At 45.6% G+C, this 24,320-nt stretch overlaps 1 protein-coding gene across 1 annotated transcript in view; it reads left to right on the forward strand.

The window, feature by feature from the left end:
• Positions 1–418: 418 nt before the first annotated feature.
• The window catches only part of smad3b (SMAD family member 3b), an 89,685-nt gene continuing 65,783 nt past the window's right edge, over positions 419–24,320 (forward strand). The window contains exon 1 of the mRNA XM_078427566.1: positions 419–1,105. Coding sequence (XP_078283692.1) covers positions 900–1,105 — 206 coding nt within the window. The 5' untranslated portion in view covers positions 419–899. The remainder of the gene's footprint in view (positions 1,106–24,320) is intronic.

Genomic DNA, 24,320 nt, shown 5'->3' on the forward strand with positions numbered 1-24,320 from the left:
AGGTCTTTGGGATAGGGGAAGATAAGTGACATCAATGGTAGAGGCGAGGCAAAGGGTCCAAAACGTAAAAATACAGCAGTAAAGTTCCTAGTTCTAATGAGCTGCGGTGAAGTAAAGGGCAGTTGTTGATCCCAGATAATTGTGGGTTGGGAGGTGAGGCTGGGAGTTGAGAGGCAAAGACGTTCCTCTCTCTCTCTCTCTCTCTCTCTCTCTCTTGCTTCGGCCGATGCACTGGGCTTGCAAGTGAGATTGTAATTTTTGGATCAGTTGAACGAGGCATTTCTCTTTCAAAGGCGTCCCTCTGATTGGCGCTGGCGAGGGAGGGAGGGTTGTGTCTGGGCAGTGACACCCACAACACTCTCCACACTTACTCTCCTGTGCAAGTCCCTGTTGTAAAATAATTTGCATTAGACACAGACTCTCCAATTTGACCCAAGGTAGCCGCCGCCGCCGCGCCGCTGCAACCCCCCCTGCTGTGGGAGGGCGGACTAATCCCACCACCAGCACAAGGAAAAGAAACATAAAACAACAAACAACACTTTTGGTTAACAAGATCTTTTTTTTTGTTTGTTGGGCGCTGCCAACTGAGAGCCCGGAGGTAAAGAGAGGACATATCCGAGTCTCTCCTTCACGTGTGTTTCAGTGAAGGGCTGTGGCACTCTATTGAGAGGGCGGAGGGTTACTGAGGTTTCAGCTCGGCAGGAGGGGTGTGCGGAGGCCGCTGTGAAGTTGACGAGGAAAAGTTTTGGTGAAAGTTTCCCGGAGTGAAGTTTGGGGTCCCAGCTCTGTGTGTGTGTGTGTGTGTGCGTGCGAGGCGCCCGCTCTGCGTCTCTCCTCTCCTCTCTCCTCTCTCCTACTCTTACTCCGAAGACGGGATTGAAGGAGATCGGTGCTTGAAAATGTCCTCGATCTTGCCTTTCACGCCCCCGATTGTCAAGCGCCTCCTGGGCTGGAAGAAGGGTGAACAAAACGGGCAGGAGGAGAAATGGTGCGAGAAAGCGGTGAAGAGTTTGGTGAAAAAACTGAAGAAGACCGGCCAGTTGGACGAGTTGGAGAAGGCAATAACTACCCAGAGTATTAACACCAAGTGCATAACCATCCCCAGGTAACGCAACGACAACGTGTTTTTAATCGTCACTGACTGTGCCATCCGACTACTTTTTGTTTAAAAATCGTTTTTTAAATGCAAAACGTTTAATTGTGATTGATATTTTCACGCATTTTGGATTTCGCAAGATTTTTTTTAACGTCCAAGATTTGATGCGAGCAGGAGCTACACGGGAGAGGACTGTCTTGGTTGAAGGGATGTCATCAGTAGTCAGCATGAGTTTGCTTTGCGTGTTGTTTCCCGCATCGTGTGTCAGTGACAGCAGCAGTTTGCAACCAAAGTCGTTCTTGGGGGAGGGGGGGAAATGATAAAGTCTATCAGAATCTCCAAGCAGAAGTTAACTGGGCAGAAATAACAGGTGATTTGTTTCCGGTTGGTAGGTTTTTGCTGTGTGGGGAGACGATTCCTGGAATTATATTTGTTACATAATGAGGGTAGAGAGAGGGGGCGGGTGGGGGGAGGGGATTCAGTCTGGGCACACTTTGGGATCCATGTCTGAGTTACCTTCTGGAAAACTGTGTTGCTATTATCAATGCTGAGTTATCTAGCATTTTGTGTCTAGCTTCAATGGGGATAAAAGGGTTGGTTGGTCAGACGGCATTTGAGTAAAAAAACCCTAATATTTTGTTAAAATGCTGTCTTACCAACTCTTTTATCCGCATTGGTTGTTGAACTGATTAGGAACACATTTTCCAGAAGACATGCATGTATACATACATACGTGCATACATACATTAAAAATAAATAAATAATACAACGGAATAAGTAAGTAGTGGGCAAATCCTTTTGTTGTGGAGGGAGGTTACAGTGGATGGAGAGGAATAAGGTTTTATTTTTATTAACCTTTGAGATTAATATGGATCCTATAGTGACTGTAGACTCTTGTTGAGAGACCATGATGTATCACAAGTACATTTTCCTCTCTAGTGCAGTCAAAATGATCACAGGATCCCACAACTTCTCCAGGCCGTCTGGCCCAAGACACACTGTTGTCTATGCACTTGAACCTCCTCATCTACATCTCGCAGAGTGACTATCTATTCCCTTGACGGGAACACACTCAATACAGGATCCCACTCCACTGGTGATATTGAAAGACAGGCACAGACTTCTTGTCCCTGCCCAGGTTCGAGGAGAGTGGCCTTATCTTTGAGATAATTTGCAATGATTTGGGTGCAAGCCTGTCCAGCTGTGCCCTGGAGGTGGTTAATGGCGTTGTGCAGGCAGAGTTCAGATTCCAGGCCCAGCCTCCTAAAGAAGACCTTGGAAATAGGAGCAGCCGTCAGCCATATGGCCCCTCAATCACGCCTGCTCTGCCATTCGATAAGATCAGGGCTGATCTGATCTTGGCTTCAGCTCTACTTTCCTGTTTGTTTCTGTAATCCTGGACTCCCTCAGTCTGCCTGGGCTTTGAATATATTCGGTGATTTGGCTTCCACTTGTCCCGGGGGAACTGGATTACCACAAAGCCAGACTGGCACCTTGGCAGATTGTGGCTATCCTTCGATCAGGAGTGAGTGAGTGAGCTCTGTGGCATACTTGGACTGCACAGTGCAAAGCCAAAACTAGTATTAACTTCATGCAAAATACAGATTCAAGTGTGTGTGTGTGTGTGTGTGTGCGCACATGCGCATGTGTGTGTATCTGTATAAGAGACAAGGGAGATAATGTGCTATTATTTAATGGTGAAACTTTGAGTGTTTCTGGAGAGCCTTCCAATTTTAATTTCATACCTTTGCCGTGCCTATCACACTGTGCTTTGTTCATGATTAGTGTTGGGAGAATGCCATGGAATCGTTTCTAATTGACTGAACAGGTCGACTCACTCACTCACTCTATAAATAGTCACACAAGTCCTGCCTGATCCCATGGATTTTTCATCATGTACTCAGTGCATCGTCTCAATGAAATGGTTTTAACATTCATCCATCGAGTGTGGGGATTTGGGGTCTGTCGGGTTCTTATTGTCACATCAGATCCGATGGCTTAGATGGGGTAGACATTTAAAACCTTTTTCCGGGGGTGGGAATGTCAAAGACCTGGAGGCATAGCTTTAAAGTGATAGGGGTAAGGTTTAAAGATGTGTGGGGTACATAGAAAGTGGTGGGTGCCTGGAACACACTGCCGGGGGTGGTAGTAGTGACAGATACGATAGTGGCATTTAAGAGGCTTTTGGATAGGCGTGTGTATATGCATGGAAATGAGGAATTATGGATCATGAGAAGGCAGCGGAGATTGATTTAACTTGGCATTAAGTTTGGCATGAACCTTGTGGGCCGAAAGGCTTGTTCGTGTGATGTACTTTTCTATGTCCAATAAATGCGATGTGGATGGAAAAAAGCTTAGGTTTTCATTCTTGCAGACACATCGTGAGGGAAGATATCACCCTCTGACACCTTGCCTAAGGGGTCATTTGTAAGGTTACATTATCAGCCAACTGAATGTGGAAGGTTGTTACGATAACCTTCTTAAGGTCCAGGTTGTCGGAGCCTTTTCTAAACTGTCTGCTGGATGGTTTCTGGGTGTAACTCCATGAAGTCCTGAAGGTGTTTGGTTCGTTAGTGGTTGTACACAAGAAAGTGGTTGTTGCTTGTGACTGTGACAGGAGCAACACGAAGCTTAGTGCGGTAAGGTGGCACAGTGGCAGAGTTGCTGCCTTACAGTGCCAGAGACCCGAGTTCAATCCTGACTATGGGTGCTGTCTGTACAGAGTTTGAACTTTCTCACTGTGACCAGGTGGGTTTTCTCCGGGTGCTCCTGTTTCCTCCCACAGTCCAATGATATATAGGATTGTAGGTTGATTGGCTCCCGTATATATGTAAATTGTCCCTAGTGCGTAGGATAGTGCTAGTGTACGAGGTAGTTGTTGGTTGGCATGGGCTCGGTGGGTCATAGGGCCTGTTTCCGCGCTGTATCTCTAAAGTCTCGGTGTTACTGGCCACATCTCTCAGTCATAGTTTTGGGGGCGTAAATAGATAATTGGTGAGGATTGTTTGCAAATTTGAAAGATGAGGGATGATTGGAGTTGGGTCTTAAATTTGACATTTCTATATCTTTACACCAATGTTTGCCTAGTTCTGTGCTGGAATGGGGTAGAGGCAGTGTGTGCAAGTGGACAAGCAGTGGTGCACAATGTCTCTAATTAGCCTCCACTGGGGAAATGGGGCAGCAGACTAGAAGTTATCTCATTGATAACGGACTCTGTGATGGAATTTATTGAAACAGGCTGTTTATCGATGCCGACCAAGATGCCCACTTAAACTAGTCCTTTTTGCCCGTGTTTGACCCGTATTGCTCTCAAAGTTTCCTGTCTATGTACCTGCCTTAACCACCTCGCCGAGCAGCTTGTTCCATTTACATCCCACCCTCCAGTTATTTATTTACCATCCCTGAGAAAGGTACTATGCATCTATGTCCCTAATGATTTTCTATACTTCTACAAGATCACCTCTTGGTCTCCTATGCTTCGGGGAATAAAGTCTCAGCCTGCTCAACCTCTCCCTATAACTCGGTCCCTGGAGTCTTGGCTAAGTCCTCGTGAACCTTTGGTGCATTCTTCTCCGATTATGGCAACTTTCCTATAAAACTGACCAAAACTGGACACAATATGCCAAAAAATGGCCTTCCCAACATCATGTACAACCACAACATAATGTCTCAACTTTCACCTTCAGTGCACCTACTGCTGAAGGCCAGACCTATTTTCTCCAGAGATGCTGCCTGACCTGCTGAGTTACTCCAGCACTTTGTAACTATATATTGCCAAAAGCCGTCTTCACTACCCTGTCCACTTGCAACAGCACTTTCAGCAAAGTATGTACTTGTATTCCTAGGTCCCTCTGTTCTGCCACATCCCTCAGGGCCTTACTGTTCACTGCATGTCATAACCTGGTTTAACATCCCAAACTGCAACACATCACACTTACCTGATTGAGACTCCATTTGCAATCCTCGACCCACTTGCCTAGCTGATCATGATGTCTCTGCAATCCCTGATAATCTTCTTCTAGTGTTCTGTACATCAGGATTCATAAATGAAGTTGAAACTTCTACTCAATATCTGCCCTTGCTCTGTCTAGACTGCATAGAACTGGAGTGGAAGATCATCATCTGTGGTTCTGATCCAAAGAAGAAGTCTGAAGAAGGGTCTCAACCCGAAATGTCACCCATTCCCTCTCTCCAGAGATGCTGCCTGTCTCGCTGAGTTACTCCAGCATTTTGTGTCTATCTTCGGTTCAAACCAGCATCTGCAGTTCCTCTCTACACAAGAAGCCAACAATGACTCGATATTGGGTTCTTCTCTCTGGTTCTTGATATTCTGCAGATGCTGGTTTACACTGAAGATGGACACAAAATGCTGGAGTAACTCTGCTGCCTGACCCGCTGAGTTACTCCAGCATCGTGTGTCTATTTCCATCTCATTGTTGCAGGTTTAACAACCCTCATGCGCTCAGTATTAACCATTATCTAAATAATTCTGCAGCTCTCATGAGATCTCTTCGAGACCCTCCCTTTCTTGTTCCCCTATTTCTCCCCCTCCCCACCATCCTATCACACAGCCTCCCTTTACTCCTCAACCTTTTTCATTCCCCACATTTTAAACCTGCTTTAATCTCAAACTTTATTTCAGACTAGACCAAGTGGACCCGTTGGGCCCAAACCTCTCCTGCATTGGTGCAGCAACCTCTCCTCCCACCCTCCCCGCCCCTCTCCCCCCTCCCCTTCCCTTTCCCCTCTCCCTCCCCCTTCCCCTCTCCCTCCCTTCCGCAGCACCCTGTCCTCCCCCCCTCCCCTCTCTCCTCAACCTCCCCTCTCCCTTCCCCACTCCCCCCTTCCCCTCCCCCTCCCCTCCTTTTAAACTTTAAAATGTGAATAACTTTAAAAGTATAACACTGATTTCAATAAAACTACTTGCATTATCATTAAGGTGACAACGGTGAGTAAGGTGGGCCTAAAATTGTCGCGCTATCGTGTACCATTTTGGCTGAAGTTCAGTCACCAACAAGATAACAAACGAGAGTTTTAGTATTTAGATGAGACTATTGAGTGGAAACATTTCTCTCTGTACAAATACCGCCAGGCCTACTGTGTGCTTTCAGTATTCACCTATACCTTTGTAGACTTCTATTATCCAAATTGTGCCTTGTTAAAAATAACATTGCATTGTTGCTAATTTTAACAGTGCCTGATGTGTTTGTGGCTGTGTTTGCATTAAACCACAACAACCTTGCAGCAATCATACCACTCCATGTTACTGTCCTGATCACAGGCAATTCTACTCAATATCTGCTCTTGCCCTTGCTATGTGCTATATTGTGCAGTCCAGACTTGGGAAACCTGTGTAGTGCAGCAACAATTAGTTGGCTATTGGTCTTGGGTGGTTGTGGCCTTTTTCCCAGTTGTGACTGCATCTGCAGTTCTTACTGAGTCTCAAGAACGGTCTCGAACTGAAACGTCACCCAACCCTCCTCTCCAGAGATGCTGCCTGGCCCGCTGAGTTACTCCAGCATTTTGTGTCTATCTGCGGTTCTTGCATTGGCCTTATTGGTCACCTTAGAATGCATAGAACTGGAGTGAAAGAATGTCATCAGTGGTCCTGACCCAAAGAAGAAGCCAACAATCACTTCCCATTGGGTTCTGCTCTCTGGTCCTGGAGATTCGATCCCAAGAGGTTGGCAAGCAACCTCACCTTGTGCAGGGCACTGGGTAGGAAGGATCGGCATTATGTGTTACAAAACATGCTTGGCTAATAAAGTATGATTATGATGATGATTTGAGCCAGATGCCTGCTGATTAATGTGGCAGCTTTTGAGAGAAAATAGCAGCATTTCCATCACAACCTTCCTAACCACGGGGCAATGTATAACCTACTGCCAATGTAAAACCTACTGCCAATGTAAAACACGAAGGTAACATTTGCACACAGTCACACAATTCCAATTTTTGCGTTGGAGGAAACCATGTGTCACATGATCTACATTCCACTGGAACAGGTGTTTGGTGTTTGTGGAAGCTTGCCACATGTAAATTGATGGCATTTTTTTCACATTGGCTGCAAGAAACTCTGTGACATCCGCAGACGTTGAAGAGGTGTGAACGAAGCATTGCTGTTTTGCTCACAAGCTTCCACATGCAGCGTGGTAATAAATGATTGTGCAACTGGTTTGGTTCAGTTTAGAGATACGGCGTGGAAACAGGCCCTTCGGCCCACCGAGTCCATACTGACCAGTGATCCCCAAAGGCTGGCACTATCCTACACACCAAGGGCAATTTTCCATCTTTACCAAAGCCAATTAACCTACAAACATGTATGTCTTTGGAACGTAGGAGGAAACAGGAGCACCCGGGGGAAACCCACATGGTCACAGAGAGAACGTACAAACTCTGTACAGACAGCACCCGTAGTCGGGTTCGAACCCGAGTCTGTGGTGCTGTAAGGCAGCAACTCAGCTTCTGCTCCACCGTGCCGCCCTGTTTGAAGGGTAAATGCTGCCCAGGATATTGGAGAGAGCTGCATTGATATAGCGCCATGGGATATTTTGTGTCCATCTGAGGGGGAAGATGAGGCCTCCACCTTCCACTGTGTCTGCTGAGGCTGCAGCTCTGACAGGGCAGCACCAACCTCGAGAGACCAGCTTTGCATTTGCCAGTTCCTCCTGCATTTTGTGTCTATTTCCATCTCATTATTGTAGGTTTATCAACCCTCATGCACTCGGTATTAACCATTTCTAAACGATTCTGCTGCTCTCATTAGATCTCCTCCAGAACCTCCCTTTTTTGTTCTGTGCCAACTGACTATTTCTCCCCCTCCCCTCCATCCTATCACACAGCTTCTCTTTTCTTCATCCCTCTCTCTTTTTCCTTGCCTACATTTTAAAGCTGTTTTAATCTTAAAACCTTTTTTCAATTGAGAACATGGTGAAAACATTAACCGCATTTCCTTCTGTACGGATAGCACCTTGCCTACTGTGTGCTTTCAGTATTCGCTCTGCTTTACTTTTGTAGACTTCTGTTATCCAAATTGTGCCTTGTTAAAAATAAATGCTATCTGCATTGTTGCGAATTTTAACAGTGCCTGATGTGTTTGTCAAGTCAAGTCAATTTTATTTGTATAGCACATTTAAAAACAACCCACGTTGACCAAAGTGCTGCACATCTGATGAGGAAAAAAAAAAGAAACATACAGTGGCAGGCAGCCAAACACAACGGCGCGGCCAGCTTGAACAAAATGTTTAACTAAAGCAGAATGGTGTCCCGTGGCCGCGCCGCACCGGGCGGTGGAAGGCCCCGCGGCCGAGTCGCACCGGGCGCTGTTCACTCCCGCGGCCGAGCCGCTCCGGGTGATGGAAGGCCCCGCGGAAGAGACCTAAAAACAAAAAAGAGAAAGATTTCCCCCACCCACCCTCACCACCCCCCCCCACTCCCACCCTCACCACCCCCCCCCCCATATATATGTTTATCGTGAACCTTTGGAATACTCTCCCGCGAAATTCAGTGAAGGATCAGGGATTGAATTCACTCAAGAAATGATTATGTGCCTTCTACTATCTCTTGTTGTTCGGAAGGGCTGGTGAAGAACATTGAAACTTAGAATACAGAGCAGGAGGAGATTATTCAACCCTTCGAGCCAAGCCTGTGTGGAAGGGGATGGGGATATAGAGCGGTTGGGGGGTAAAGGACACAGAAAGTGCAGATGCTGAATCATGAGAAAAAACACAAATGAAAAAAGGTATTGCAGCATGGGATATGCACATCAAAATCATGCAAGTACAGCACTGCAATAAGTCGTCTAGGTCTCTCACACAGTGCCATTTTGTGCTTTTTTGGTTGAATAATTTTTAATTCATAATGTGCATTCACAAAATAACATGTTATTATTTCTTGAAAAAAGACAAAGCAGTGAAACCATTATCATTTGTTTCACAGAACATCTCCAAGGAAATGGGGAGTTTGTTTACTGGTAATCATTGGTTTGAAGACTGGAATGAATGTTGTACTTTCCTCAATAATGTGAAGAAATACTAAATGACATGTGGCTATGTTTGTATTAAACCACACCAATATTGCAGCAATCCCACATCTCCATGTAACTGCCCTGATCGTGGGTACAACTTCGAGCTGTTGGCCCTATCTGTGCTTGGAGTTATTTTGTAGTTAGATCACTGGAATCAGCTTGACTGTCATTACCCAGAAACCTCTGCAACGATCCAAGCATAATGTTACACCTTGAAATGAGCAGAATGTACAGATAGGGTTGTGACCTTCCTAACTGGGAACTCAATCACTTCTAGAGATGGTTAGACACTAGATGGTTTTCAGATTCTTGTAACAAAAATGTTTTTTTTAACCCTACAGACATTTTCAATTTTCATTTCTATTCATTGACAGGATGTGGGTGTTGCTGGCAAGGGTCCATTTATTGCGATATCCAATTGTCTTTTTGAAGGTGGTGATGTGCATTTATTTTAACAGCTGCTGTCCAAATAGTGAAGGTGAATAGTGAAGGCTACTTGGGAAGGGATTCCAGGAGTTAGATCCAACAATAATGACAAAATGGTTTCATTTCCAAATCGGGTTGGTGTCTAATTTGGAGAGGAGCCTGGTGGTGGTGGTGTTCCCCTGTGCCCGTTGCCCTTGTCCTTCCGAGAGGGTGACTTCTTCTGTTCCAATGGTGAAAAGATCAACCCTTGAGTAACTTCCACCACTGGGATCCTCTCTGTGCTTTGTGTAAATAGGAGCTACTTTTATTGATTGGGACGGGAGATTTGAATGACAGTTCAAAGCAATCATGGCACAGACCCTGGCATTGCCTGAGCTGTTGCAGGTTGTGTGTGATACTTTCACCCATCGGTTGTGGTTAAAAACACAGTGTGGATGCTTGTCATTATCTATGAGCTTGGCATTCCATTCACGTTTATGCTGCACACAAGTTCATCTATATACTAAAACTCTTGTTTGTTTGTTTGTTCCTGAACTACAACCAAAACATGATAGCGCAACAATTTTAGGCCCACCTTACTCACCGTTGTCCCTTTGGTGCTAATGGAAGAAGTTTCATTGAAATCGGTGTTATATATTTAAAGTTATTCACATTTTAAAGTTTAAATGTATCTCCTAGGGAAGGAGGGGGGTGGAGGGAGGAGGAAGGGGGGGAGGGCTGGAGGGGGAGAAGGGAGGATAAGGGGGGGTTGAGGGGGAGGGAGGGAGGGGGAAGGAGGGTGGAGAGGGGGAGGAGGCGACAGCGGATGGGGAGGGGGGGGAGGAGAGGGTGCTGGGCCAATACAGGAGAGGTTTAGGCCCAACGGGATCCACTTGGTCCAATACATTTATAAGTTACAGGAGCAGAATTAGGCCATTTGGCCCATCAAATCTACTCCACCATTCAATCATGGTTGACCTATCTTTCCCTCTCAACCCCATTCTCCTGCCTTCTCCCCATAACCCCAGGCAAGTCTCCTTCGATCCTTTTCTCTCATTCTATCTACAATTTCTTTTACTCCTGCCTCTCTGATGTGTTCACCCAGTGTTTAGTTTAGAGATACAGCGTGGAAACAGGCCCTTCGGCCCACCGAGTCCACTCCGACTAGCGATCACCTATTGCACTTGTTCTATCCTACCGACTAGGAACAATTTACAGAGGCCAAGTAACTGACAAACTTGTACGTCTTTTTAATATGGGAGGAAACTGGAGCACGCATGGTCACAGGTAGAACATAAAATTCCATATAGGCAGCACCCATAGTCAGGATCAAACCCGGGTCTCCGGTGCTGTAAGGCAGCAACTCTACCGCTGCACCAACATGCAGCTTCTCTGCTATTACCTGTTCTTCTTTTTCCCAGTACTGATGCAAGGTCCCAGACCTGAAATGTTAACTTTCCATAAATACTACCTGACCTGATCGGTGTTTTCAGCCATTTCAGTGTTTTTTTTAAGTTCAGATTTTCAGCATTTGAAGTCTATCATTTCATTCCATATGGTAGAGTTGCAATTCCCACTGCTCAGTAAAATGGTTCCACCTGAATTCCATAGTAAATGCATTTGTGACTATCCAATATTTATGGCTGCTAGTATTATATCATTGCCCTTGAGGTTGATGCTTTAAACTGAAATTTGATGGTTCATTTGAAAGTAATTGAGCTGAAGAAGAACAGGCCCCTTTCTTGATATTCTGGCCGATTGCTTTCCCTCAACCAACACTTGCCAAGGCAGATTCATGGCTTTCTGTGGACCGTGGGTCTGCTGTTGCCGCCACAGAAGTTTGTCCATTAATGTGGCACTTTCTCGATACAGTATAAAGGGTTGGCTGGAGTAGGCTCCAAACCCATACGGACCCCATGTTTCGAGAGGCAAACTTTGCTGAAAAAGAGCCAAGCTGAATTTGGTTGGTAGCAGTTGATAATTAACAAGCTGGAAACTATGGGAGGGAGTTGGAGCTTCCTTGGATGTGCATTTTATCCCAGTCCAGATCAGTTTGTGATTGTGTTCTGGCATCAGTGGTCATTGGGTAAATGGGGCAACGCTTCGTGTAGACCTGATTGAATAAAAGTCATCTACATGTGAACATGGAGTGCTGGGGTCTAGAAAATAAGAGGTGTCAGCCATTCAGTCCCTCAGGCCACCCACCATTCAATATAATTATGGCCTATCTCCTCCTCCATGCTAATTCCCCTAACCCTTAATTCCCTGATTCTTCAAAAACAAATCTAGTTTCTTCGGGCCTTCAGTGATCTCGACTCCACAACCCTTTCTAGTAGAGAATTTCAGAGATTCACCTTCTTCTGCAAATCCTTGCTCCACCTTAAAGGGTTTTAATATCAGGGATATCTAAAGAGAAAGTGTTAGAACAGGTATAGGCTTTGTGGCAGAAAGTACGTCTTGCTGCGGGTAGGCACGGGCGGTTTCATTTGCTACTCAAGAATTGATTAGAAAGTTGTGCAGTCCTCAGCAAACATCCCCAATTCCATCCCTTAATGTGCAAGGCCACTGATGAATATGTAGAAACAAGGAACTGCAGATGCTGCATTACTTAAAAAGACACAAAGTGCTGGAGTAACTCAGTGGGTGAGGCAGTCCTGGCAACACCTTGGTAAATCTTTTCTGCACCCTTTCCAACTTAAAAACATCTTTCCTATAACAGGATGACAAAAACTGAACACAATATGTGGTCTCAGCAATGTCTTGTACATCTGTCACATGACCTCCAAACCTCAATAATCAATACTCTGATTGATGAAGGCCAATATGCCGAAAGCCATCTTGACCACCCTATCTACTTCACTTTCATGAAACTGTGTACCTGCACTCCTCTGTTAAAACAGTTCCCAGAGCTCTGCCATTCACTGTAGATGCTGGCCTGGTATGACTTCCCAAAAGGCAACACCTTAGTTCCTCACCTAATAAGGACCAGTAAACAAAATAGCTGGATTGACTACCAAAGTCTGCTGGACATAACCCAGGCAGAATACGAGGTGCAGTTCCTCCGGTTTGCAATTGCCAGTGGAGAAGGCCGAGTTGGGGTGGGATTGGGAAGAGGAAATAGTTTATAACCACAGCTCTGGGTGACTGGTGGTTTGTTCTCTGTCGTCTTTTATAATTTAAGATCATATTTGGTTTGGTTATGCAGTGAGACATCATGGCATGTTTTGTTACATTTGAAGGTTCAGATTATTGCGATTGGAAGTTTGGCTTATTAACTGTTGCAGGAGAAAATTTGCAATGATGAGGATTGTAATTCTCTTTCTGAGGCCTTGGCTAATGTTCTATCCTGTTTAACAAGGAGTTGCCTCCCCAAAACAAACCCTTCAGGATAAGACACAAGGTGCTGGAGTAGCTCAGCAGGTCAGGCAGCATCTCCAGAGAACATGGATAGGCGACGTTTCGAATTGGGACCCTTTAGACTGCTTGTATTGGGCAGAGGGAGGGAAGCTGGAAGAGGGGAGGGGCAGGACAAAGCCCCACGGGTAATAGGTAGACCGATTGAATTGTGAAGCGAGAGGAAGGAATGTCGGTGGAGGGGTAAAGGGAAAAATGGGTGTGAGTCGAGATAGGGGGAGGGGGAAGTTATTCCCTTCAGACTAATAAATCAATGTGTTTAGGACCTTCCTGTGTAATGAATGTCTGCACATTGTGTGTGAGGTAGAGGTTCTGGGGCCTATGTTCAGGCGTGGACTCTTGACAGTTCATCCAGTGGGCTACACACCTGGACCAATGCTGGTTTAGAGCTGGTGTGACCCTACCACGTGGTTCTCCGTCTGTGGAGGTTAGTCTTGAGTATATCGTGGCTGCTATGCCTTTGGTGCTGTGGGCACGTGACCGAATGCAATGTTTTATTTTAAAGAAGCGAACACTGACACAGGTGAAATTAAATCTTGCATTTCTCCCCCTCGAATACCTCCGAATATTCTGAGGCACGTTACAGCCAGGGGAGTATGTTGCAAGTGCTTAGTTTAGTCTAGAGATACAGCAGAGAAACGGGCCTTTTGACCCACCCACCCAAGTCCGTGCCAACCAGCGATTCCCGTACACCAGCACTATCCCACACACTAGCGCCAATTTACAATTTTTACCGACACCAATGAACCTAAACGCCTGAACGTCTTTGGATTGCGGGAGGAAACCGGAGCACCTGGAAATAGCCCATGTGGTCATGGGGAAAATGTACAAACTCTAGACAACACCCCTAGTGAAGATCGAAACTGGGTCTCTGGAGCTGTAAGACAGCAACTTACCACAGCTCACCGTGCTGCCCTGCTGTTCTAATCTAGGTACCCTAGCAGTTATTTTGGAAGCTTCCACAAACAGCAGTGGGTAAAAATGGCAACGCAATGTGCGTTGGTAGTGTTAGTTGAGAAATGAGTAGCAGCAAGGGCACCCGGGACAGCCCCTTGAGCGTTTGTATGGCGTTGTGGATCCAACTGTGAGTGTGTCCTACGAGAAGCAAGCACCCCCATCACCACTGCTTTGAATCTCTGACCAGGAGGTTGGAGCTACAGCTGTGAGACGCCCCACTGCTTGAGGCTAGCTGAGGTGTGGAATCGTGCTGTGAGAGTGGGCAGCAGCATAACTAGTGCTTAGGTTGCGAGTTGGCCTCCCGTGCTTTGACACGTGGAGGAGGGGAAGTGGTTTAGAGCTCCTCCCCACAGTATGAATGGGCCTCTGTGCAATGCACAGCCTGAGCAGTATCAGCAAAGCACTGGAGTGCTAATGGTACAGTGGGAAATCATTTGTCTTGCATGCAGACTTCACAATTTCCTAAAGTACTTTGTTTGTGACATTAATGGTATTACAATTGTCTGAAGGTCACGACAACTTCCAGAGCTTGTCAGAGCCCATGACGTTTTCATTTTAAAAGCTTTTTTTTGTTGTTTAGAATCTTTTAGTTTGATTTCCCTTTCTTTTTAAGAAGGCCAGGGCCATCATTTTAAAACAAACTTTGTTACGGCAACAGGCAGAGATATTTGAGCAACTTTTAATGCGGCAAAAATACGTCAAATAAGAGTTAATCATGTAGAAATTAATGCCTGACCACGTTGTTACTGCACAGAGGGAGATGAGCATAGGTTTGTTGAGGGGATGGGTTAAAGAAGGGGGATAGGAGAGAGAATGACAGAGTCGGGGAGAGTTTAAGGGAGGGAATTTACAGAGCACGGGTCAGAAGAACCTTTTCGCTCTACACTTTAGAGATACAGTGCGGAAAATGGCCCTTCGGCCCGAGTCTGCGCCAACCCCATACACTAACACTATCCTACACACTAGGGGCAATTTAACAATTTTTACCAAAGCAAATTAACCAACAAACCAGCATGTCTCTGGAGTGTGGAAGCACCCAGAGAATACTCATGTGCTCACAGGGAGAACGGACAAACTTTGTGCGGACAGCACCTGTAGTCCGGGTCTCTAACGCTCTAAGGCAGCAACTCTTCTGCTGCACCACTCTGCTGCCTTACACCACTGTGCTGCCGCCCTGCTGTACCTGCTAGAGCTATTGAAATGGGTAGCGATCAAGAGACAAAATGGATGCAAATATGGAGACACAAGTCTGACGAAGAGTCTCGACCCGAAACGTCATGTATTCGTTCCCTCCACACATGCTGCCTGACTCGTTGAGTTCCTCCAGTGCTTTTTAAAAAAATTGTTTGAGATGCAAATCTTTTGGTTCGTTGCGGATTGGAGGTGGTTACAGGGATGTGAGATCAAGGAAAGAATTTGAAAACAAGGATAAAAATTAAAATTCTGTGTGCTGGGTGGTTGGTTATTGCCCGCAAAAGTCCAGTAAACACGCAGGACAGCTGGTGTTCAGGGTTTCCGGCACTGGCATTGTAAGTTTGGGGTTTGTGCAGTCATTGAATGGGTCTCTTCTTGACACAGGCTGTTTCTGAGTGGTACTAAAAACAAAATTGGAAGGTGGCAGATTTGGGGCCTGGTTGTGGACTGCTGGAAGTTGCAAGGAAAAGCTTCTTCCCTGGTTTTCTCCATGCTTTATGATTTGGGAACATTCTTCTTCTTTTGTAAGTCAACTACAACAATCAAAAGTGGCAATTGGTGCTTCAGAGTGCTGTAGTTGACGCTTTGCTGCAAATTCTGTCAGTTCCGTAGAACTACCCACTGTAAAGCAGCTCTCACCCCTTTGGGAACATTAAATGGTGTACGCCAGGCATCATTTTTGCTTGGATTAATCAACATGAGATGCTTGAAAGCATTGATTGAGCCTGGTTGCCTCAGGGTTAGCTAAGGTTCGAGGGAACCATCAGGAATCTTGTGTTCTATGTGAAGAACAGTAATGGAATAGATAGATTGCCTTGTGAGAATTTAACAGTCTTGGCTTGTGTCCACTAGGGTTTAGAAAAGTGAGGGAACTCGATTTGAAATATAAAATCCTAAAGGTTCTTGACAGGATGGCTGTGGAGAAGATGGTTCACCATGTTGGATATATCGCAAACCTGACGTCATTGTTTAACTAAAAATCAAGAATCACCCATTTAAGATTTCTCCACACAAGAGAAATTCTTCCTCCTGAAGGTTTTTGATATATAGATACATAGACAATAGGTGCAGGAGTAGGCCATTTGGCCCTTCGAGCCAGCATTGCCATTCAATGTGATATCAGTACCCCGTTCCTGCCTTCTCCCCATATCCCTTGATTCCGCTAGCCCTAAGAGCTCTAACTAACTCTTTTGAATGCATCCAGTGAATCGGCCTCCAATGCCTTCTGAGGCAGAGAATTCCACAAATTCTCAACTCTGTGTGGAAAAAGTTTTTCCTCATCTCAGTTCTAAATGGCCTACCCCTTATTCTTTGGAAGGAAATCTTCAATGGGTTGTGGAAGTACTTATCTAATATTTTTAAGGCAGAGGTGAATAGATTTTAAATGAAAAGGTCCGGGAAAAGACAGAAGTCAAGTCAAGTCAATTTTATTTGTATAGCACATTTAAAAACAACCCACGTTGACCAAAGTGCTGTACATCTGTTTAGGTACTAAGGAAAAAAAAATGAAACGTACAGTAGCACACAAACATAACAGCACATACAAAACAGTTCACAGCGCCTCCTCAATGGGCCTCAAACGCTAGGGAGTAGAAATAGGTTTTGAGCCTGGACTTAAAGGAGTCGATGGAGGGGGCAGTTCTGATGGGGAGAGGGATGCTGTTCCACAGTCTAGGAGCTGCAACCGCAAAAGCGCGGTCACCCCTGAGCTTAAGCCTAGACCGCGGGATAGTGAGTAGCCCCAAGTCGGCCGACCTGAGGGACCTGGAGTTAGAGAGGTGGGTTAGAAGATTTTTGATGTAGGGGGGGAATGTCCATTTAGGGCATTTAGAAAGTGGTGTTAAAGGTACAATTGGAGCAGTCACGATCTTAATAAATGGTGAAACAGGTTTGGAGGGCAGAGTGATCTACTGCTCCTGTTCCTAGTTTGTATGCTCACAATATAATAACATTAAAGACAACCTTCATCTATTATGCTTGTATCATGCAGGTGAAAGTAGGTGTTGGAACTGCTGAGGACAAGCAAGATCTGCCTGAATCTTCCATGTGCTGAATTAAAAGACTATTGGTGCCTGTGGACACATAGTGCAATATGAGTCTGCCTTTGCAAAAGACCAAGGAGCAGGGTTATTTTGGCAGGTCCTCATTGTTTGACCGTTGGAAAGTTCAACCAATGAATTTATTTCATTGAGCAGTAACTTATTAGCAGCACAATGTATTGAGATATCTCAAGATGTTACCAAACAGGATTGGACACTTTGTTACGGAAAGGACAATTTAGATAAGCACCAAGAGGCAGATGTTAATGAGTATGTTGGAAAGAGAAACAACAGAGGTTTAGGTAGTGAATTCTAAGATTTTGGATCAGGGCAGCTGAAGACCAGTTGGGAATGGAGAATATTGAAACTGACTACGTACAAAAGGTGAGAATTGGAAAAGAGTCTGAAGAAGGGCCTCGACCCGAAACGTCGCCCATTCCTTCTCTTCTGAGATGCTGCCTGACCTGCTGAGTTACTTCAGCATTTTGTGAATAAATGCCTTAGAATTGGAAGAGATCATCTGGGCAATGGGAAGATTCCCAAGTGCACAGTTACTCGCGCAGGCACATACACACGCACACGCACGCTCACCCAGCAAGCGGACTGACTGCACCACCAGAGTGATTGGGCCACTTACTCTCTGGTGACCAAGGGTGCAAGTTGGTTCTCCATTTGAGTCTGCTTGATGTTTACTTTTTGCATTGGGGCTGCTAGAAAGATCTGTTATAATTTGCCTATAATCTTCTGTGTGCTTCTTTGTTTAAGCAAAAGTGTTTCTCCAGGAATGGTGAGAGGAGAGAGAGAGAGAGAGGTTTTGTGGAGTGTTGTTGTGAGAGTTGCTTTGTTCTGTGTGCTGGCTCTGTCCCAGTTGGGGGGAAGGTCAAACTCCGAGTGCCTTTTATGAGAAGAATCCTGTTGTTTTGTCTGTCTGGGCTGCCGTCAAAGCCACGGTCTCTGGTGTGAGAACACTCTTATTATTATTTTTTCTTTGCTTGTTAAATCCTTCTGTGTGAGGTTTGTTTACGATCTTTAGCTGGCATGAGGTAAGCACAAAGCACATAATCACACTGAGCCGGGTAAGTTGAACTGACTCTCCCTACTCGAGGGGATGCATTGGCCGCTCATCCCAAATGGCACCGTTTGCCGAGAAGTTGGCACAGTCATTTTGCCCTCGGCTCTCACTTTGTGGGACCTGGGATTAATTTGACCTGAGATGCTGTTGAAGCAAAATGTTTCTGAAGTGAAAAACTGTAGTTGCTGCAAATCCAAAGCAAGATGGGGATTGCTGGATGGTCTCAACGCGACTGGCATTATCAGAGTGAAGAGAAATGGAGTGGGCACTTCAGGTCAAAGATCCTTCTTCAGTATGGGCATGCGGATAATAAGCATTTAGGTTCAGCTTTATTATTGTCACGTACTGAAGCACAGTGAAAAGCTTTGTGTTTGCATGCAATCCAATCAGATCAGATAATCCCCTGTATAAATATAACCAGCCAAACTCAAGTGCAATCGGTAGAGCAAAGGTGGTGCAGAATATAGTTGGTGGTGGTGCAGAATATAGTTCTCGGCACTGTAGCACAACAGCTCCAAAGACTAAATCCAATGTCTGCAAAGGGGCACAGGTGAATCGTACAGTACCCTATTTCATGGAAGAACCGTTCAGAAGCCTGATCACAGAGAGGAAGAAGCTGTTCTGGTGATGCGCGCTTCCAAGCTTCCATACCAGCTATCGGTCGGGAGGAAGGAAAAGGAGATGGAAGAGAAAAACTGAAATGCATTGAAATCGAAAGGTGCAGACACATTGATGGAGAAAAGAAAATAAGGTTTACACGGAGTTGTTCATTCGTGTTAAATTGCTGGCTGGAACGTGCCCTTTTGGAATCTGAGGTGTTGTTACTGAGTTTGCCTTGGGCATCGTTGGGGCAATGAAGGAGGCTGAGAGCAGAGAGGTAAGAGTTAGGTGGAGAAGTCAAGCAACAGGTAGCTGGAAGCTCGGGTTGTCTCTTGTGAATTGAATAGATTGATGAAGGCTTTTCGCCCTGATGCGTTGACTCTGTTTCACGTTCCGCAGGTGCTGCCAGGCCTCCTAAGTGTTTGGAGCATCCTCTGCTTTTGGTTTAAAGATTGATATAATTGTCTTGTTGTAATTTTTCTTTTCAAAATTAAAATATCTCAGTGACAGTACAAAATCAGCCTGTTAACCAGCCTCTTGAAGTCGTGAAGGATTTCGGTCAATGGTATGTCTGTACTCCACAAATATGGTTTTGTTTTCACTGTGGCAGTCACAGACCGCTCACAGCTGAAGCAGGTAGTAAATGGCTGCCTCAGTACTTTTGGTGCCAAAGTGTTTGTAAATTACACCAACGCTGCACTTCTAGGAATCTGGAGGCCTGAATGGGACACTTTCCAACGGCCGAACCCAGTGCAGGAAAGCTGCCCTTTCCCTGTTGCATCAGCTCCACCGGGCAAGTGGAAGGACTGAGTCAACCTCTGGCAGCCAGCCGACTGGCTCCCACGCTCTGTGCCCCTCCCCTCTGTGGGCCCTGCTGTGCCTGGGTGGGTAGCACTTGCTCGCCCATCTGAGCCAGCAGGTTTTCGTGTCCAAGTCCCACACCAGAGACTCGGGAGCACCATCGTGCAGGCGCAGGGTGTTGGGAGCTGTGGGAAGGTGGGGGTGGGAGAGGGGGGCAAGTGAGAAGGAGCAGGGGCTGGAGCTGGAAAGCAGATCGGCCACAACCACACTGAATGCTGAGGCAGGTTTGAGCGGCTGAATCGTCCCACTGTCTATTTGCAGGACATGATCGATGGCTGGGCACCAGTGGGATGCTGACCGAGCCGTACAGCACAGAAACAGACCCTTCAGCCCATCATGTCTTTGCCAACTAGGTGCCTATCTATATTCATCTCACTTCCCACCATTTGGTCTGCAGTCTTATCTGCAGTGGGGATTCAACTGTTAGCCCGGGTACTACTTAAACATTGCAAAAGTCTCTGTCCACTACTGGAACCACAGAAACTCAGGAAGTGCATTTGAGGTTCCAACAACCTTCTGGTTGGAGAGAAGTATTTAATCCTCCATCCTATCTATGCTTCTCTCGCTGCTCTATCATGTCTACCCTTGGTCTCCTCTGCTCCAAATTGATGATTGATGTAGGAATGGTCTGGATATCGAGCAAAGTTCCCTACTCTTCACCAGAGGATTGTGCAAGAGAATGATATCTGGTTACTTAACATGGAGATGTGTAGAAGCAACTTCTCTCAGAGGGTGGAGAATCTCTGGAATTCTGAGCCCCCTGAGGTTTCTGGATGCAGAGTAGATTTACGAGGATGTTGCCAGGACTTGAGCTATAGGGAGAGGTTGAGCAGGCTAGAACATATTCCTTGGAGCGCAGGAGGCTGAGGGGATGATATTATGGAGGCGCACAAAATCATGAGAGGAATAGATCAGGTAAACACATAAGAGTCTCTTGCCCAGAGTAGAGGAATCTAGGATCAGAGGATATAGGTTTAAGGTGAGGGAGAAAAGATTTAATAGGAACCTAAGGGGTAACTTCTTTACACAAAGGGTGGTGGTGTATGGAATGAGCTGTTGCAGGAGGTAGTTGAGGCAGGTACTATTGCAAAGTTTAAGAAACATTTAAACAAGTACATGGACAGGATAGTTTTAGAGGGATATGGGCCAAATGCAGGCAGGTGGGACTAGTTCTGATGGGACATATTGGCTGGTATGGGCAAGTTGGGCCGAAGGGCCTGTTTTCCACACCGTATGACTCTGCTAATCATGGGGAAATACTTGTAAAAAGAGAAAAGGGTGGCACGGTGGCGCAGCGGTAGAGTTGTTGCCGTACAGCGAATGCAGCGCTGGAGACTCGGGTTCGATCCTGACTACGGGCGCCTTCTGTACGGAGTTTGTACGTTCTCCCCGTGACCTGCGTGGGTTTTCTCCGAGATCTTCGGTTTCCTCCCACACTCCAACGACGTACAGGTATGTCAGTTAATTGGCTGGGCAAATGTAAAAATTGTCCCTAGGGTGTAGGATAGTGTAAATGTGCGGGGATCGCTGGGCGGCGCGGACCCGGTGGGCCGAAGGGCCTGTTTCCGCGCTGTATCTCTAAATCTAAATCTCTAAATCTAAAAATCTAAAATATATAATGGAAAGAACAGGGAATTGAGGGTTTATGGGGAAACTGGCACAGAAGAGGAGGTGAGGCCCGGGGCAGAGTAGCCATGATCATATAGAAGTGCGGGGAGGGTGTGAGGGCACGAGTAGCCTACTTCTGCACGTATTTTATTCTTATCAGATGTTAAATGTAGAGGTAGGATGGATCCGAGGTACAGGATCACCTGCGATGTTATTGGATGGCAGAGCAGGCTGTGATTCATTCACTGGGTTGGATATTGCACACAATGCCAAAATTTATTATTTTTTCCTTATTACCATTGAACTTGGGAGTCAGCCATGTTATGAGGACACTGGAGTCACTTTTAAAGGTCAAATTTCCTTCTCTGATGAGCACTAATGCGAGTTTTAAAAAAATATTTTGACTTTGGTTACCATTACCAAGAGTGGCTTTTAATTCAAGTTCTGTTTATTTACTTCTGTTTAAATTTTGCAGTTGCCATGGTGGGATTCAAACATGTACTGTGGGACCCATGGGCAGGGTCAATGGATGCTTGTATGGCAACTTAACCCATATTCCACCGTTCCCCTTTTCTTCCAGTGGGCAGATTTGCCTCCATCTAAAAGATGTTTCTACTGTACAAACGGTGTTTTGAAAGTATGGTGTAGATCAACAGAAATTACCAAATGATGTTGACAACTGCAATGGCAGAACATGCAGAACTGGCAAAAACAAACCTGAGATATGATTGGGGGGAAAAAGGCACAAGGCTATGGATTCCTCCTCTGCACTACAAACAGATAGTGGAAAGTGTCGAACAGGCTAGGCTCAGCCAAAATGTTTCGCCACTTCCTAAGAAATGTAACCCTCCTGCTCCATTGTGGATAAGGACTTTATTCCTCTGTTTCTCTGGAGAGATCGGGCATGTAGAAATCCTTCTGCTTGATGTAGAACAGAAAACAGTACAGCACAGGATTAGACCCTTCAGTCCACAATATCAATGCCTAACAAGATGCCGTTAATCTCCTCTGCCTGTACTTGACCCATCTTCCTCCATTCCCTGCATATCCACATGCCTCTCTACAAGCTTCTTAAACTCGGCAATCATACCTGTTTCCACCACCGCTCCAGGGAGCCGTCACTGAAACCGCGTGAAGAAAAGCCCGTCCTGCACACCTCCTTTAAACTTTCCCCTTCTGACCTTAAAGCTTTGTCCTCTAGTATTTAACATTTCCACTTTGGGGTAAAAATTCTGACTGTCCACCCTTTCAATGCCTCTCGTAACTTTAAATACTTCTAACAGGCCTCCTCCCAACCTCCGCTGCTCCAGAGACAACACAAGTTTGTTCACCTTCTCCTCATAGCGAATATTCTCTAATCCAGGCCACATTCTGGTAAACCACTTCTGTATTCTCCCCAAAGCCACTCCATCCCTCAGATAATCAGGTTACCAGAGCTCCACATAATACTCCATTTGTGGCCAAAACAAACTTTTAAAAATAAATCTGCAACGTCATCATGTCCTGACTCTTGTACACAGTGCCTTAACTGATGAAAGCAAACATGCCAGATGCCTTCTTAACCACTCTGTCCACTTGTGTTGCCACTTTCAGGGAGCTGTGGACTTGTATCCCAAGTGCTGTAAAGGGTCTTGCCATTAGCTGTATACTTTCCCTTTACATTCAACCCCCCAAAGTGCAACACCTCGCTCACACCCTGATTAAACTCCTCCTGCCACTTCTTCACCGATTTGTAACTGACCTAAAATTCTTTCGACAGCCTTCCCCGCAGTCTACATCTTTGCCAATTTTGGTATTGTTTGCAAACTTAATCCATCTACATTTATCTTTGATCGTGTGTCTACCCCCAGCTGTTACACAGTAAGATGCTAGGTGAACCATATTGTGATATTATAGCAGTGTAAAGTGGAACTTGTACCTGTATTTGTTTTTCAATCTGGCTGTGGTTTATCACTGAAATATCCTACAGCATTTTTGAAACCTTTACACTCTTTCAATTCTACATCTGATTTTAATTGTTCCAGCATTGGCAGGCATGGATTTAAATGCTAGATGCTGTAAGTTGTGGATCAATGATCATCCATCCCCACTTTGCCATTTCTCTCTCTCTCTTACCCCTTTTAGAAGCTCACTAGAACCCATCTCTTTGACCCGTGCTCTGTTCTGCCCCATCTCTCTTCCAGCTTTCATTCTTGCGCCCCTACAATCAGTCTGATGAAGGATTCCGACCCGAAACATCACGTATCCATGTTCTCCAGAGATGCTGCCTGATCCACTGAGGTATTCCAGCACTTGGGTCTTTCTTTGGTAAACCAGCAACTTCAATTCCTTGTTATAATAGGAGAGGGGCAGGTATAGGCATGAACCAGTCAACAAGATCAGAGATGATCTTCTACCTCCAGTCTTACTTTCCTGCCCTGTCTTCTTGTCCATTGATTGCTTTAATATCCGAAAAGCTGTGACTTAAAGGCAGTCAGTGACTGAGCCTCCAAAGTGTAGTGAATTCCCAAGATTCTCCACGATCTACGCGAAGAGCTTTTGCTCTACTTGGCCCTGGCATCAGTTTGTTTGGTCTTTGCCGCCCAAGGATGTTGTATTGGGATGCTTATCTAAGAGGTATCTAGCACCACATGTATAGTGATACTTATACTAAACCATGTACAAAATTGAATTTCACTGTACCTCGGTACACGTGACATTGAAGTACCATTGAACCATTACATTAAATGCAGTATATAAACACAGATTGCTGCTGTAGTTTTGGCACAACTTTCAGAAATGTTTCCAGGGTGCTCCCCACACAGATGATTGCGGCTCAAATCCTTAAAATGTCAAGAAGGGGGTTGACTGGCCAAGCTGCCTTTCTCTTGGATGTGTCTCTTTGATGGCTATGTTTCACCAATTATCTCAGGCCTGTGGACCTCTTCCATCATTACTATTCACCTGTGCTTCAAGTAGAAGATAGACACAAAATGCTGGAGTAACTCAGTGGGACAGGCAGCATCGCTGGAGAGACGGAATGGTTGGCGTTTCGGGTCGAGACCCTTC

The sequence above is a fragment of the Rhinoraja longicauda genome, chromosome 33 (genome assembly GCF_053455715.1).
Source record: "Rhinoraja longicauda isolate Sanriku21f chromosome 33, sRhiLon1.1, whole genome shotgun sequence".
NCBI lineage: Eukaryota > Metazoa > Chordata > Chondrichthyes > Rajiformes > Arhynchobatidae > Rhinoraja > Rhinoraja longicauda.